The sequence below is a fragment of the Serinus canaria genome, chromosome 5 (genome assembly GCF_022539315.1).
Source record: "Serinus canaria isolate serCan28SL12 chromosome 5, serCan2020, whole genome shotgun sequence".
In the NCBI taxonomy this organism is placed as follows: domain Eukaryota; kingdom Metazoa; phylum Chordata; class Aves; order Passeriformes; family Fringillidae; genus Serinus; species Serinus canaria.
In genome coordinates, this window is record NC_066319.1 from 54943892 (window position 1) to 54958221 (window position 14330).

The 14330-nt window shown below is 44.5% G+C and overlaps 2 protein-coding genes across 3 annotated transcripts in view; one reads left to right on the forward strand and one right to left on the reverse strand.

The window, feature by feature from the left end:
• The window catches only part of BRF1 (BRF1 RNA polymerase III transcription initiation factor subunit), a 172004-nt gene that overhangs the window by 82277 nt on the left and 75397 nt on the right, over positions 1-14330 (reverse strand). The window contains exons 5-7 of the mRNA XM_009101684.4: positions 12332-12404; positions 3201-3350; positions 1557-1650 (exon numbers count right to left, since the gene is read on the reverse strand). Coding sequence (XP_009099932.2) covers positions 1557-1650; positions 3201-3350; positions 12332-12404 — 317 coding nt within the window. The remainder of the gene's footprint in view (positions 1-1556; positions 1651-3200; positions 3351-12331; positions 12405-14330) is intronic.
• Positions 7275-10502, forward strand: BTBD6 (BTB domain containing 6). Of its 2 annotated transcripts, XM_018907140.3 has the most exons (5): positions 7279-7623; positions 7874-8171; positions 8366-8456; positions 8733-8851; positions 9086-10502. In XM_018907140.3, the coding sequence occupies exons 2-5, from the start codon at positions 7963-7965 to the stop codon at positions 10116-10118; spliced, it is 1452 nt and encodes a 483-aa protein (XP_018762685.1). In that variant the 5' UTR covers positions 7279-7623; positions 7874-7962; the 3' UTR covers positions 10119-10502. The 2 variants fall into 2 exon arrangements, with proteins under 2 accessions (XP_009099930.1, XP_018762685.1); XM_009101682.4 differs by having other exon boundaries at positions 7275-8171.

The following is a 14330-nucleotide window of genomic DNA, read 5'->3' on the forward strand; positions in this document are numbered from 1 at the left end:
CAAACTGAGAAGCAAAGGAATTTTTAAGAATGTGAAATAAGTTCTTATTCATTTAGACAAATTCTATTTGATGGCATTTTGAAAGGAATTCTTGAAAGAAGAGGAAAAAAACTAGAGTGCAGAAAGAGTTATTCAAAGGTATTTTTTTTATTTGCCTCCCTTAAATACTATATAACGTGCTCTTATTTGAAAAACATCAATCAAATTTATAGATTCGTGATAAATAGTTGTAATTATAGCTGCCTGAAAATAATTCAGCTGTCACGTTTACCCTGTCAAAGTAAATAAGGCTGTCATTTCAGTTGATGTGTGTGACTTGAGTAAACATTTCAAAGCATGAATTTTGAAGTAAGATTTTCTCGCTTGAAACAATTGCTCAAATTAATTTCCCTTCCAACTCTAATTTATTATGCTTATTTTCTTAGTAAGTACAAACTCTTTAGCTATTTAACCAAAGCATCTTGGAGTAGATTATGGAGCATAACTCATTAATCATACAAAATGCACAACTGAAACACATGACCTTTTGGCCAGAGGAAAAAAGGTGGCATTGGTACTGCTCCATCCTTATACTTGTAGTACCTGGAAGCATTCAAAACACTTTGAATTGATCCCTATATTACCCATGCATTGTGGGAAAATAGCATCATTCTTGTTCCACCAATGAAGACCTGGGACAAAAACATTTTTAACAATTAATAAGTGAATATTTTTAACAAGTATTATGCTCAGTTGGATGTGCTTAAGCTGATCCCAACAAGGTGAAGAGAGACACTAAGGAAGCTTTCTAAAGACAGACCCTGGGGGAACAAATATCAGAATATATTGGTGCTAGAAGAACTTCCAGCTGTGGGCAACAGAAATCATGGCATTTCTGCTGGGTCATTTTTAACTCAACCTATGGGGAAAGAGCATGTTACAACTTTTCAAAGGTAAAATGACAGAAACTGGGTATCTGCCTGCATCATTAAACTATGGAAAATACTACTTGATACTAATACTACTTTAAAAAAATAAACACACAAAAAGTACTTGGAAAATTCCCACTTCCAGAGGATTCTTCACTGAACTTATAATTGGATTCACTGTGCTGTCTTCTATTTATTAGCAGTGCAACACTACCAAAAATGAACACTTCAGCAAAATATTTTGAAAAGTTCTGTTCAATAACAGCTTAAAGACAAGACTTTTCATCACTTGGCTTCTGGATTAATGAAAAAAAAATCTCACAGTAGACTGTCAGCCTTGAGAATCAATAAATTATTTTTTTTCTGAGGACATGACAATACTGTGAATATTACTGACATAGCATTATTTTGCCTTCAAGTCTTCACCTGTTAAATAGGTACAGTGCTCCTTACCATCTTTGCTGAGCATGTGAGGCCTTACATAAGAGGTGAGGTGTTAGTACTTCAAAATGACCAGCTAAAACAAATATTTATTTGATTCATGGCACTTACAAAAATAACCTGGTTTTCTCCAACATACATTTATTTTAGACTATATCACTGTTCAGTACTGTAAACCAAAGATAAAAGCAGTAAGACTGCACTGACCTTTTCCTTAATGTGGACTCACAAACCTTCACCACCCTGATGACCTCTTTAACAGTCCGTCGGAAATCATGCATTCTTGCTGCCACTAGCAGAGCTAGAGAACAAGCAGAGGAAGTTAATATCAAAAAGAGGGAAACTTCCTGAAGAAAAAAAGCAGAAAATAGTCAGGTAACTATACCCTCTCTTTGCCTTCAGGAGCTGTAAATGCCTACGCTCAGCTGTGTCCCTGAATACCGGCGATGGACCTGACTTCACAAACTCTGCTTTCTACCCACTCAGCTGAGTGCAAGTTGCATCCTGAAAAATTCTGTGCTTTAACATTTGGGAAACAATGGTTATCTACAGCCCAAGAATATTTCAATGATCACTTATTTTCAGCTACCATCTTTTTAGCAAGACTCACTGAATTATGTCCTGAATAAAAAGATTTCCAGACAAACACTGAATGTGCCTAAGCTGCTCTCCTCATTGCTGCCACTACTATCCCTGCCTTGCTGCTGCCCAAGTGCTCTCCTGCAAGACCCTCTTACACAGCCAGATAACCAGTTGCATTTACATGGGATCTTGATTCAGAGCACCAGCTCTGTTTTGAAGCACCACCCTTACTCATCATACAGCAGCTCACTGCACAGAGCAGTTTTAAGCATAAAAAAGTGCTTTTTCATAGAGGAAACTAAACCAGAGCTCCAATTCTGGTATGTGTTTAAAGTGCTCCTAACAGGAACATCAGGGCTGAACTAACAATTGGTCATTTGAGCTATGTGTGGCATAGACTTAATTTCCAGCCAGGGAACCAAACTAAACCCAGTCCACAGTCCAACACGTGAGCTGCATATTGCATGGATGGATGGAGGGGGCTCAGCACCACCTGCTTCCATCTATTGATCCATGTCTGTTGAATTAAATTACTTGCTCGTGTGGATACAGCCCATGGAGCACATCAAAGAGCAGACTGATCTCCCATAGCCTATACTCAAATTTTTAGCAACGTGCAACAATCAAATACTATTAACAAAAAGGGGCTAGAAATGTCAAAAAATTGCATAGTCCTAGGTTCTCAAAGGTTTGACCATTACTTCTCATTCATGCATAAACATGTAAGATCTTTCAAATAAAATAATGCACATACATGAACTCTGTGACTACCTACACTCTTCATTACTCTGACTCCACTGGCTACTATCTTTTAACCTGGCCCTCCCAAACCCATAGGTTTTATGCAAGCATCATGACAGCAATGGATCTTGGAAAAAGATGAAGAAAGAGAGAAAAAGAGTTTCACAAAACAGGTCAAAGAGGGCACTTCTTGCATAAGACTCTGTGTAAAGACACAAATCAAAGTGCTTGTACTAATGGTGTCATTTTAGCTGACAAAAAAAAAAAAAACCCTTTTAGCAGCTAGAGCCTGCAGAGTGGGGGCAAGAAAAGCACCAGAAAGGAGCTTAAAAAAAAAAAATTCAAACTGTAAACTACAAAGTGTCTGAGCAAGTACTGCAGGAGCAAGGGCAAAAATAAAGTTATAGTTTCAGAAACTATTTCGATAAAGACCTATATAATCTGTAGATGCCTGACAGAACAAAACCCCTGGAAGGTGGATATCACCAGTGAGAAGGGGGGAAGGGACACGGCCAGGCTCGGACGTACCCGCCCCGCAGAGCCCCGAGGGCCGGCGCCCGGTGTGCATCCAGTCCCTCTTCATCCTCTGCAGCAGCCTCAGAGCCGTCATAGACACCTCGTGGTTCTTATCCCCGAACTCCAGCATGTGTGCAAAACGGGGAATATACAAACACGGATCTGCAACAGAAAGTAACACAGTTAAGCCTAACCCTAACATGGATTTAGGAAATGCAGCGCAGCAAGGCTGCTGGGCTTGTCTGGCTTCACCTCAGCAAACACAGACTGTGCTGCTGGGCAGACCCTCTGCCACTACGCTTTAGAAGTACTTTTTTAGATAACCTAAACCAAAATAATTTCTCACTCTCTAGACAGGTGATCTTTAAAGCACTGCACAAACATTCCTACGTGCTTTTCAGCATCCAAGGCTGCACACACTGACTGTGCCATGAGAGCAGTGTTGCTGGTATCAGGGAAACCATGCCCAAAGTGAAGCTTTTACAAAAGCTTTTGAAGAATGAGAACACGATTTAGGCCCAAAACTTGTAATATCTCTCCCAAAGGTCTAACATCTCTCTTCCAACATCTCTCAAAAAGTAACAAGATAACTTGAACGTTTCATCTCAAACCTAACAACCAACTAAGCTTAAAAAAAAATTATTTTGCTTAAAACCCTCCCTAACAAAAATCTAGTTACCTTCCAAGATAATTCCAGCTGCTTCTCAGCCTCACATTCCAAGAATACAAAACACTGTTTATTACAGACTTCCATCAGCATAAAGTGCTGGAACCCAATTAACATCATTAGCACTATGACAATTTACATCGGCCACAGATCTGCCTCCAGATGTATAAACTTATTTCAAGCCTTGGTGTTAACAGCTTCAAACTAACCAAAATATGTCAGTACAGACTGTGCTCTGCCTAAACCAATTTATAATTTATCAAACAATCTTGTAAAAGCTACACTTAACACATGTTTACTCTTAGTTGAGATATCAATTTCTCATTTCCTGCCAGCCTTTTATCACTTGACCGAAAATCCATGATGTACGGTAAATTGTTAACTATTAGTCTCAACTCAATTTCCTCTGCTGATCCCCTACGTGGGCACTGAAACCGATAAAGATGAAAATTCACCTCAAAATACTGTAAAAATCTTAGGGATTTACAACTAATCAAAGCAGTTTCATTTAGCACCAAGTTCTAACAATGATGCCCTGTTGCTATCCATAATTACCAAGATCACACCAGAGGTGATAATGCCTGTCAGCCCTGTAGAAGCATTTAAATGAAAGCACTTATAAAGCAAGAACTTCCAACCTCAAATTCCCTCAAAACTGAAGAAATTCCAGCCTGCAAACATGACCCAAACATGACTCGTGAAATCAAAGGTTTAGGAGAACTTTACCAATCCCCATGATTCTAAGGACAGGCGTTCTGCACTTCCAAGTATAATTTTATGAAGCTCTTCTTTAGAGAAATGACATATTCCAAATTCAACAACAAAAAACCCAAGCTTTCAGAAGCCATACCCTACGGTTCAACATACATTTAAACTTTCCCTGGTTTGCTTTTCCATCTCTTCTTATCCAGAGAGGGCCCAGCTTCAGCTCCTGCAGCTCCCAGAATGGAGCAGACAGTATCTGGCCACACATTGCTTTAAATATACATAACCTATTTCCACCTCCCCACTAAGATGAGAATTACAAGGGTAAGGAATTCCAACATCAGTCCAAAGGGAGAGAACTATCTCCTCTGGGTCTGGCTCTGATTCTTGCCAAAGCCAGTGGAAAGAGCTGTACCCATGGCATCTTAGTTTCTATGGCATCTTAGTTTCTATCTATCATCAGCTTCAAAAGGTGTTTCTTTATTTGTCCATTCATTCTTCCAAGTCAGCCCAAGCTCTAGGGCTGCCAAGGGATATGGAGGTTGCATTGTATTCCTAAATCAGTCATAACCCCTTGAAGGATCTTCCCTGTAAAATGAGTTCCCCTATCTGAGTCTATTGCTTCCACAATCCCGTATCTTGGAATTATTTGTTCCAAAAATACTTTAATGATTAATCCTGAAGTTGCTGAAACAGTTGGAAATGCTTCTGGCCACCCTGATCGCTGACACACTATTACCAGAAGAAACCTTGCCACTTGGGGGATTTTGGTAAAATCCACCTGGCATCTTTGGAAGGGACGTACAGCCCAAGACCTCCCTCCCCCCGCAATTTTCTTTCTAACCCTGTTATTGGCTTTAGCACAAATCAAGTAACCTTCAATAGCTCACTTTGAAAAAGTACAACAACTACACTTACCACTGGTAGGGGTACCCTCTAGAAATTGAACTGATTTAATAATAGTAACACACAATGCAAAGAAACAGGAAAACCTTTAGGAAAACCCCCTTTTCAGCTGTCACTCCTCAATCAATCCATTATTTATATGGAGTCAAACTTCACAGGACAAAACTTTGGCCAGTTTAATAATACTACCAATTGGACCAGAACTACCTCCATTCTATTCACCACATACCTCACCAGATTGGGAGGATCAACTCTCAGCTCTCTCTCAGGAGCTGAGTTTCAGAGTTGAATTTCGGGAGCATTTACACATTTGCATTGTAGCTATTCAGACATTTGTGCTGGCATTCATGCCCACAGGTCATTTGACAAAACATTGCACATCGTTAATTTGAATTCTGAAGCTACCAAACAGTCAGAAAATGAAAACGTGGGTGGGTTTTAAATAGCAAGCCTTAAAGAAACCAAAAAAAGTAGGACAGTGAATATATAAATCAGAGGCTAGGCCCAGGTTAGCATATACAAGTCCGGATGTAAACATTTGAAAATAAATAAGAACTGTTAGAAGCTGCAAACCCCAAACACATTGCTTCGTTCCAGGGGCACCAAACCAGCATGGATGCACTTGCCCGCAGGAGGGTCCCCTTTGACTTTGGGTGACGTGTGGGGCTGCAACTCCACACACACAAGCAAGTTACAGTCGGGCAAAACCCCGCTGGTTTACCTCAAAGGGGATGTTGGGGGCCATGGGGCAGATCACAAGAAAAACATTATTTCATGTTTTAAGCAAGGAGCATGTGTTCTGCTGAAGACTTTCCCTACTCTCCTGATCCCAATTCTGACTTGGAACTTGGACTTTCTGAAGAACTTTGACGCCACACAGTCACTAAGAGGGATGTAAGAACAATTTCGAGTTGTGCTCCAAAGAGCGCTCCCCACCGAAAGCGGGAGGGCCCGCAGCGAAGCGAGCGCCGCCCGTCGCTGCAGGTCGTCCCCAGGGAACGGACACAGTGGGGGGACAGTGTTCGCCGAACGACACCGGAGGTTGGGTGGGACAGCCCGGGCGGGAACGGCGGGCACAGGGAGGGAACGCCGGCTGGAGGGAGAGGGGAGGAGCCCTCTTCGGGAGCAGCCCCGCAGCCGCCGCCGTGCCCCCCGCTCCCCCGGCGGCGGCCCCGCGGGGCAGCGCGGCTCCCCCGCCCAACGCAGCGCGGAGCGGCGGCGCCCCCGCCCGGGCCGCCCGGGAACGGCGCTGAGCGCTCGGGGCCGCCCCCTCCACCCCGCCGCGGTCCCCCCGCGCTGCCCCGCGTCCCTCCGCGCCTGTCCCGCTGCGGCCGGAGCTGGGACAGCGGGAGGAGCAGGGACACCGATCGAGGGGGACCGCGGGGCTCGCTCCCAGCGGGCGCCCGGCGCTGCGCACGTAGGCGCGGGGGGGCGGCCGACGGGGCGAGGGGCGGCCCTTTCCCCGCCGCGCCCCGGCGCTCGCCATTGGCGCGGACGGCCGTGACGCGCGGCGCGGCCGCTGCCTCTTAGTGCGGGAGGCGGAGGCAGGGCCCGGCAGAGCCGTGCCGAGCCCGGCCGCGTAGCGTTCCATCCCACCGCCAAGGGAGCGCCCAGGGCAGCGCCGCATCCCTCCCGCCCGCCGCGGAGGAGCCGGGGCGCCCCTGGCGCGGGCAGCAGCGCCCCTGGCGCGGGCAGGAGGAGCGCGGAGGAGCAGCAGTAGCGACGGCGGCGGCCGCCGCGGGGACCGGAGCAAAGTTGGTGCGAGCGGCGGCGGGGCCGCCCGGGAGCGGGACTGCAGGGAGCCGCCGCCTCGGCTCGGCCCGGCCGCCGCGGATGTGCCCCCGCCGGGCCGGGAAGGACGGAGCGGAGCACTGGCAGCGGGGATCGGGCGGCTGGCTGCGCTTCACCCTCGCCGGGCTGCTGCACTCGGAGGATTTGTGGATTGACTCTCGCTCCTGACCCACCGCCTCTGCCGGATTCCTGGGGTTTTGTTGCTGGATTTTGGCTTTTTTTTTGTTTCTCCTTTTTTTTTTTTTTTTTTCTTTTTAATTTTTCTCTCCCCGTTCCTTGGGGACGGAACTGCCTGCCGGCCCCGCTCGGGCTCCCCGCTGCAGTCGTGGCAGTGCCGTGGAGGCTGGGACCCCCCCACAAGCCAAGGTGAGCGCTGGCACAGATCCGACACAGCATCACCCCTTTCCCCCCGGAAAGGTGCGTCGGGCCGGTAACCAAAGAGCGGGCACACACGCCAAAAAAAACCAAAGGCCACCCTGCATCTAGAAGCATACAAAATATCCTGATAGTGGGACTCGCATTTGGGATCTGTTAGTTCTCTTGCTCATGCCACTGCCCCCTGGTTGCCTCAATGGCAGGATCATGAAGTGTTTGACTTTTTTTCTTCTGCTTCCAGAGACCTTAAAGAAGTCCAAAAAGAGTGTGAGGTCAAACGGCAAGGTGCCAGGATGCTATGAGATAGTGCCCCTGTCCCTGAAGAAGAAGATGGCTGCAGAACTTTACCCTGCCAGCACCAACACTAACATTGCAAACAGCAACGCCGCCGCCGCCGCCACCGCTGCCAACAGCAAGAAGAACGCCCTGCAGCTCCAGCAGAGCGCCCAGCCGCCCCCGCCGCCCCAGCTCCAAAACCTCAACAACAACAACTTGGAGAGCGCCAACTGGCAATCCTTCCATCCCACGCTGCGGGAGAGGTAAGGGCCAGGCCCGCCGGACCCTCCCCGGGCGGGCGGGAGAGAGAGAGGCGCCCGCCCTATGCACCTGCGCCCCGGCCAGGCGAGAGCGCAGGGCTGGGCTGGAGCCCCGGGGGCCGCCGGCGGGAGGCTGGGGCGCCGGGCGAGGGGCAGCCCGCGGCTAACGGGGCTTCTCCCCCCTCCCCTGCTTGCAGGAACGCGCTGATGTTCAATAACGAACTCATGGCTGACGTTCACTTCATCGTGGGCCCGCCAGGGGCATCCAAGAAAGTTCCTGCCCATAAGGTTTGTGCATATAATTTCTGGCTTTATAATGCTGCTGTGCAGGTCGCCTTTTCCCCCTGCGTTACAACTAGGTTCCACTCTTATTTTTTCTAATTATAGCTCTTGTCTAATCCCAGAAGTAATTCACATATACACTGCAATTAAAGGGAGCAGTCTAAGGCAGTGTTCTGCTTCCACTGCAGCTTGTAACTTTTGCTAAATGTAGCTTTTAGGAAAGCCAGCACGCTCAGCTGTTCCTTACCATGTTACTGAGGCTTCTCTCTCTTTATTTTCCAGTATGTTTTGGCAGTTGGTAGCTCTGTCTTCTATGCTATGTTTTATGGCGATCTCGCAGAGGTCAAATCTGAAATCCATATACCAGATGTGGAACCTGCAGCCTTTCTAATCCTATTAAAGTAAGTGGCCACTACAAGTCTGCTAATTACATGGACAGAATCAAAGTAGCTTATAAAATATACATCTCCTAATTGACATTGTGCAATATGCACTTATTGCTGTTTACTTAATGTGCTGACAAATACTGAATGTCAGATTCACTGCCAGCAAAGACGAATATAGATTATTTTCATGGCCTGGTTTTGGGGTTTTTTTCCCTGAGAAACTAATTTTTTTTTCACCCCTCCATCTAGATACATGTATAGTGATGAAATAGACCTGGAAGCTGACACAGTTCTGGCTACACTCTATGCTGCCAAGAAGTACATCGTGCCGGCCCTAGCAAAGGCTTGCGTCAATTTTCTGGAGACCAGCTTAGAAGCGAAGAACGCTTGTGTCCTGCTGTCTCAGAGCAGGCTCTTCGAGGAGCCAGAGCTGACGCAGCGCTGCTGGGAAGTGATTGATGCTCAGGCAGAAATGGCACTGAAGTCAGAGGGCTTCTGTGAGATAGATCAACAAACACTAGAGATCATTGTAACCCGGGAAGCACTCAACACCAAGGAAGTGGTAGTTTTCGAGGCTGTTCTCAACTGGGCAGAGGCTGAATGCAAAAGGCAAGGGCTGCCGGTTACGCCACGCAACAAGAGGAATGTATTAGGGAAAGCTTTGTACTTGGTGCGGATTCCAACCATGACTTTGGAAGAGTTTGCCAACGGAGCTGCCCAGTCCGACATCCTCACCCTTGAGGAGACTCACAACATATTCCTATGGTACACGGCCGCAAACAAACCCAAATTAGAGTTCCCCCTGACGAAAAGAAAAGGACTCGTCCCTCAGCGCTGCCATCGGTTTCAGTCGTCTGCGTATCGCAGCAATCAGTGGCGGTACCGGGGCCGATGTGACAGTATTCAGTTTGCCGTAGACAAACGGATATTTATAGCAGGACTGGGATTGTATGGGTCAAGCTGTGGCAAAGCTGAATACAGCGTCAAAATCGAACTGAAGCGCTTAGGCGTTGTCCTTGCTCAAAATCTGACAAAGTTTACCTCCGACGGCTCCAGCAACACCTTCTCGGTGTGGTTTGAACACCCTGTGCAGGTCGAGCAAGACACATTTTACAATGTAAGTGCTATTCTCGATGGTAATGAACTCAGTTACTTTGGACAAGAGGGAATGACTGAAGTGCAGTGCGGGAAAGTGACGTTCCAGTTCCAGTGCTCCTCGGACAGTACTAATGGAACCGGAGTACAAGGAGGACAAATACCTGAGCTCATTTTCTATGCATGATGCATTTCACCTTGATTGTATTCCAGTGCTGCAACGATGCACATTAAGGGATTTTTTCGGTTTTACTACGAACTCTGCAGCAGTATGGAATGTTATGCTACTTACCTATCTGCTACATCAGGCTATACAAATAAGTGAAGGAATGCTCTTGAATTTAATCTTATTTTATTTATTCATAAGCTATTTGACTTAATTATTAAGACTGCAACAAGCAGAAAAATGTTAAATTTTGCACGTACTGTGCATTTATTTTGTATATAGATAACTAACTTGCAGACTGCAGCTGACTCAAACAGAATGTTCTAAACTAGAGCAGTTTACGAATCTGTGAAATATAAAACATTTTTACTTGCCCTAAAGCCTGTGTACTTGATCTTTGCTGACCTTATGGCTCGTGTGTGTTAATTCATGTACAGCTAACAGGGGTGATGACACTGTAGTCTGGTCCCTGTGTGCATCCACACCCAGCAAATAGGAATGTTCCCTCTCTTGGTAACTGAAACTATCCATCAGCAGCCTTTATTTTTCCTTCATGAGAAAAGGAGCTGACATTTGAGGAAGCTCAGGGTTTTTTGTGTGTTACCCAAGCTGGAGCTAGACAAACCATCAGTATAATCAAAGCTGATCAAAATCATCCTGTGGTTACATTTGAGAACTCCTAATGCCCCTTCACATGCAGCATCTCTGTTATCCTCCAGCCTGCCCACCATACAGCAACACTGCCACTTGCACCTGTCAAACTACACACCCCCCTTGAATGGCCAGAGTCAAGAAACACAGATGAAGTTAATTAATTCAGTGACAGGGCTGCATCACAAATTTAGCCCAGGGCTGTATTTACTGGCAGACACTATCTGAATTTACATCCCATCTTTATACAAAGCAGCAGGCATTAGAAAAATACTTGTAAGATGGTGTTTAGGTTCACTTAAGATTACTATTAGAAATAAGCCACCTTAAAAAAAAAAAGCTGTTGGATCTTTCCTCCTGCTCTTTTTTGGAAAACAACAGTCTCAGGCATTATCAGCAATCATTCTGTTCTAGTACTTTCCTCAGAAAGTGATAAAAGCTTTTTCTCAAAGGTCTCATGATGATAGCTGAGCCAATTAGAAATATTTAGTGGATTTTGTAAATCTTAGGATGGGCTTGGAAGAGAGTGCTGAAACAGCAGTCTAAACCAGTATTTTTTCCATGTATAACAAGTACCTCTACATCTAACAAGTTTGCCTTTTCCCAAGCTGCATTAATTTTCACCTTGAAACTAAGCTGCAATGCAAATCCTGCCTGTTTTCTCTCTCTAAAAAAAAAGACCAAAAAAGTAATAAAAAGTAAAAAGGGAAGTGGATTACTGAGAACAAGACCCCTGCAGCAGAGCTGCTGTGGCCATGCTCCCTGTGCAAGCTGCTGCTCCCCTTGCTGCAGAGGCAGCAGCCCTGTGCCAACCCAAAACAGCTCAAGGGGTGTGCCTGTGTTGTCCTTCTGCAACTCAGCCATTTGATTCTCTTGGTACAGATGAAAGAGAGTGGGAGTGAGAGTGGGTAAAGATGCAGGCAGATAATTCCTACACAGAGGTGGGTAACAGTCACAAGATCTCAGTATAAATGCACTCTTTTAACTGGAATTGGCACAAATTCCCTTGGCTTAAGCCCTCAACCAAGAGAATGGCTTCTATACCCTTTGGACAGGTTAAACCCCACCTTCCTATCACAGTTACAATTTCAGTGTTGACTTATTAGAAGTTATTCACATGTTTGGAAAAAGTTGCTCATTTTCCACCAAGCCACTTGTATTTCAAGCACTGAACAGCTCAGCTACAGGTGATGGACAGATAGTAAATTTGGCAAATACTTATCAAATGTTGCATCTGTGGAATTGAAGCGTGACAGGCCTGCAGGAGCTTGCTGACACACACAAATTTGTTCCATGTCAGTCCATTGTCTTTGTATAGTCCAAATTACTCTTGGAAAAAGCAACAAAACTATTTGCAAAAGAAAATAGCATCTAGTTCCAAAAAAGCTCTTCCATAAAGGAGAACAGGCTCTTATAGTCAGCAATGCTCCTCGGCCTGGATTGATTCCAGCTTCACTATGAAGTTTCTGCTTGGGTATTATCATACAATACTGTGTATATATACATACATGCATATTTCTGTTCAAGTAACCACAGGAATAAAAGACTCAAATAGTCAAAAGTCAAATAATTAAAAAAAATACCTATGGCTGGAGCATTTATGCAGAGTTCTCTGGCCAACACAAGGAAGGTTTTTCCCAGTACATAGACATTCACCTATTAAAAGACAAAAAAAGCATTATGTAGATCATAAACCACAAATGTTTTTAACAGAACATTTATATGGAAAGGAGAAAACCCCAACTTTTAAAATCTTAACCTGCTCAAAAAAATTCAAGTTATACAAGCAATATTCATATGTACAGGATAATACTCAGAGCCTGTCAAAATCTGCACAAATTAGCATTGTAAATCAAAGCATAAGTTTATATTGAAATAATTATAAAAAGTTGTTCATCATGCTCTTCAGTGGGCTCAGTGCTGCTCTGCAGTACAGTTTCTCAGTTGTCACATTACATCATAAGGCATTAAGCAGACTTAAATGTAATATCAGTATCTATAAAGTGTCATTTACCTTGCACCATTACAAAACCTGAACAAATACAAGTCAGTGCAAATTTCAGTTCTGCATGATCATCTGTAATGGCATAATTAAGTATTGCACAGGCACACACCAAACTTTTCACCAAATCAAGGAGTGGTGCTACATGCCCCAAGGGGTATTTGTCATATCTTGCTGTTTGGACATTGCCTCAGATCACATTAAAAACATTAGGAAGAAAACAAAAAACACCACCAAAAAAAAAAAAAAAAAAAAAACCAGAAAAGCCCTAAACCACACAAAACCTGCTCAGGCACAAGGGACAGAGCTCTGCTCCCATCCCCTACTTCACTGCTGCACCCAGGAGGATGTAAATTGAGGGTAGGAGTTACTCTTCATATTCTGATTTGCAATTTATAGCACAGACAACCATATTTGTATTTTACAAGTCTGAGGAAGTTTTCTTTCTCTATCTTAAGATGTGTTTTTGTGGTCAGCAAGAAAGGCAGGATATACTCCAGTTCCCAATCAGTCTCAAACATTCCCACGGAGCTCCATGAACACCTTGCTTCCCCCAGGGTATATGTAAAGGTCAAGGTTAGTATAAAATCTCCATCCTCCTACACTCCAAGCAAGTAGGTTTTAGGTTAGTTTTGAACAATGGTATATACTCTGCTGCTTTTATGGAACAAAACTGCCCCTCTCTTCCCTATGCCTGGATAGTGAAGTGTTTGCTTAGCAGTCAATTACACAACTGACTGATGATTATGGCACAAGCCTATGGAATTAAAAAACTATTGCTCTTTCCATTTCATCAAAGAGCTTTGCCAACATTAGGTTAAAAGCAGGCTTTCCTCCCAAGTGTATGGATGGTTCTACCAAGCCAGCTAAAATATTTTTATCTCAACAACATCCAAACCCCCAAACAACTGACATATTTTCACCTAGCCCTTCAAAATGCTTATGTGAAAATGTTCTTAATGAGTATTTTTCTCAAATGTATTTTAAAAATCAGAAATTAGAACTTAAAAAATAGCCTCAGAATGATCACATATCCTGACAGTGACTGTGCAATCAATTATACATGAGGTGATGGTAATTCATTCCATATTTAGTGAGAAATGAGTGTATTCCATGCTGTGTCTGACCAATGCTTGGACTGGCCTAAAAGATGCAAAAATACAGCCTTAAATTTTACTGCCCTTTTTCTTCCTGAAATAGCAGACAACATAGAAGCACCATTCTAGGGGAAGGAAAAATGCAAAATATACCCTCTGAATGAGAAGTCTCTTTTCTAGGAAGTAAGTCACCAAATTTTATGCAGAAAAAAAAATATATATACCTACTGAATCTGGCAATTGATACTGGAGCCTGAGAGCGTGTGACTTTCCATGAGCCACTGAGACAGAACAGATATCACTAAAGCAAAATGTCTGCAGCATTTCAGCTGGCTTTAGATTCACTGCAAGCTTGAAAAGGGTTGTTTTGACCTTTTGTCTAAAAAATATTAACATAAAGAATGAGTGTTTGGCTGTAATTTCAGCCTTCTAAGCTGGCAGACCAAGTTACTATAAATCTTGAACCTCATCACTTAGATCTTG